The 2,086-nt window shown below is 61.7% G+C and overlaps 1 protein-coding gene across 1 annotated transcript; it reads right to left on the reverse strand.

Annotated features, from left to right (window-relative positions):
* On the reverse strand, positions 1–2,086 carry BSX (brain specific homeobox). Its single transcript, XM_057387703.1, has 3 exons — positions 1,816–2,086; positions 876–1,072; positions 1–246 (listed from the first exon to the last, which is right to left on the reverse strand). Exons 1-3 carry the CDS (start codon positions 2,084–2,086, stop codon positions 1–3), a joined length of 714 nt encoding a protein of 237 aa, XP_057243686.1.

Raw genomic sequence — 2,086 nt, forward strand, 5'->3', positions numbered from 1 at the left:
CTAGAGGCGGTGCGGCCCGGAGCAGATATCCCCGTCCTCCAGGATGTCCACCTCATCCTCGGGCTCCTGCAGCAGGAAAGGGCCGGGGGGACCCTTGCGGGGCTCGGCGCCAGCCGGCTCGGGCAGCTCGGGCTCGGGGGAGCTTTGCTCGCCGCTCTCCTCCCCTCCCGCCTGCTTCGGGTCGTCCTGCGTCTTCCGCAGCTGCTTTTTGTGCTTCATGCGGCGGTTCTGGAACCAGGTTTTCACCTGCGGAGAGGAGGGAAAGGAGGAGAAGGATTGAAAAAAGGAGAGGGAAAAAAAAATCATAAAAATTCAAAGGGTAAGGATGACGGATGGGRTGGATGTGGGGATGTTGGAGGGGATGTGGGGATGCTGGGAGCGATATCGGGGATTCTCAGTGGATGGGATGTGGGGATTCAGGAGGGAAATGGGATTCGGAGGATGCTGGAGGGGATCCGGGGATACTGGAAGTGATCCTGGGGATATGGGGATGCTCCTGGGGATGTGAGGATGCTCTTGAGGATGTGGGGATGATCCTGGGGATGTGGGGATTCTCCACGAGATATGGGGTATGCTCCTGGGGATGCTTCTGAGGATGTGGGGATGCTCCTGGGGATGTGGGGACGCTCCGCGGGATCTGGGGATACTCCTCGGGGTGTAGGGGATGCTTTTAGGGATGCAGGGATGCTTCTGAGGATGCGGGGATGCTCCGCGGGGATGTGGGGATGCCCCTGGAGATGCTCCTGAGGATGCGGGGATGCTCTTCGGGGTCTTAGGATGCTCCTGAGGATGCGGGGATGCTCTGTGGGATGCGGGGATGCTCCTGGGGATGAGAGGTGGGCACAGGTGCCGGCTCCAGTCCCCCCTCCCCGTACCTGGGTCTCGGAGAGGCTGAGGGCCGTGGCCAGCTCCACCCGCTCGGGCGTGGAGAGGTAGCGCTGGATCTCAAAGCGCTTCTCCAGGCCGGAGAGCTGCGAGTCGGAGAACACGGTGCGGGCTTTGCGGCGGCGGCAGTGCTTCCCGGGCAGCTCGGCGTGAGCGTGGTGCTGGAAAAGGGCCGGCACCGGCATTCCTGGGGGGACACGGGGGGCAGGGAGATGGATCCGAGGGGAACCCCCGGGAATGCCGGATTTTTCCTGCGGCGGCTCGGAGTGAGCTCTCCCCCAGCCTCTTTTAATTTTTTTGGGTTTTTTTTTCGTTTATTTCGTTTTTGAGGTCGGTTTGTTGGTTTGGGGTTGGGGGTTTTGTTGTGATGAAAACGGGAGGATTTTCCAAACATTCGCTCCCGCCGTGCCCACCCCGGGAAGGTGAAGGGAACCCGGGCAGCGCTGCCACCGGAGGGACCCGAGGCTGCCGGGGTGAAACCACAACGAAATGGGCACGGAAAAATCCGGGAGAGCCCCGGAAAAGGCTGGGAGGAGGAAGGGAATCCTGTACAGCCCCGCTGATGCTCGGTTTGGGAAACTTTGGAGGTTTTCTCCTCGCAGAGCAAGGAATGGGCCCGGGGACGGGCAGAGCCCCGGGATGAGGGAGAGGAGCCCCAGTGGCGCTGCCGGAGGTGGRAAAGCAAAACSCGATTGAAKAACGCGAGGAAAAAGCGAGGTTAWCGCTCCCAAAACCAAAAGYGATTTTAAAAAATTAAACTAAAGGGAAAAACTGTCAGGATTTTGGGCACCGGCTAACGAAGTGTCTGCCCCGGGGGATGCAGCCAGGGATGCGAGGGAGGTACAGAGATGTTTGTCCGCCCCAGAGCGGCTCTTTCACTCCTGTCCCCACCCGGCCGCCCCAAACTCGGYGGGTGCCCCCCGCACTTACCCGAGGCGGTGAGGAAATAGGGGTGGTGGTGGTGGTGATGCTCCGGCTTGTGCAGGGCAGGGTGCGGGTGAGGCGCCAGCAGGGCCGGGGTTGGCATCAGGGGGTACCCATAGTCCAGGAGGGGCACGCGGGAGGCCAAGGAGCCGGGGAAGTGCTCGGGGGGCACCTCCCGCAGGGGTTTGGGCTTGTGCAGCAGGATGTCCTCGATGAAGAACGACGTGGGCCTGGCCGTGGACACGGGGTGCACGGGCGATGTGAAGTTGAGGTTCAT

The sequence above is a fragment of the Malurus melanocephalus genome, unplaced genomic scaffold (assembly GCF_030028575.1).
Source record: "Malurus melanocephalus ecotype Western Australia unplaced genomic scaffold, MMel_1.1 scaffold_1315, whole genome shotgun sequence".
Classification (NCBI taxonomy): domain Eukaryota; kingdom Metazoa; phylum Chordata; class Aves; order Passeriformes; family Maluridae; genus Malurus; species Malurus melanocephalus.

Coding starts and splice junctions, on each gene's coding strand:
- BSX (XM_057387703.1), bottom strand. CDS start 2,086: ATGAACCTCAACTTCACATCGCCCGTGCACCCCGTGTCCACGGCCAGG. Junction 1,073..1,815: donor CTATTTCCTCACCGCCTCGG/GTAAGTGCGGGG, acceptor GTGTCCCCCCAG/GAATGCCGGTGCCGGCCCTT. Junction 247..875: donor TCAGCCTCTCCGAGACCCAG/GTACGGGGAGGG, acceptor TCCTCTCCGCAG/GTGAAAACCTGGTTCCAGAA.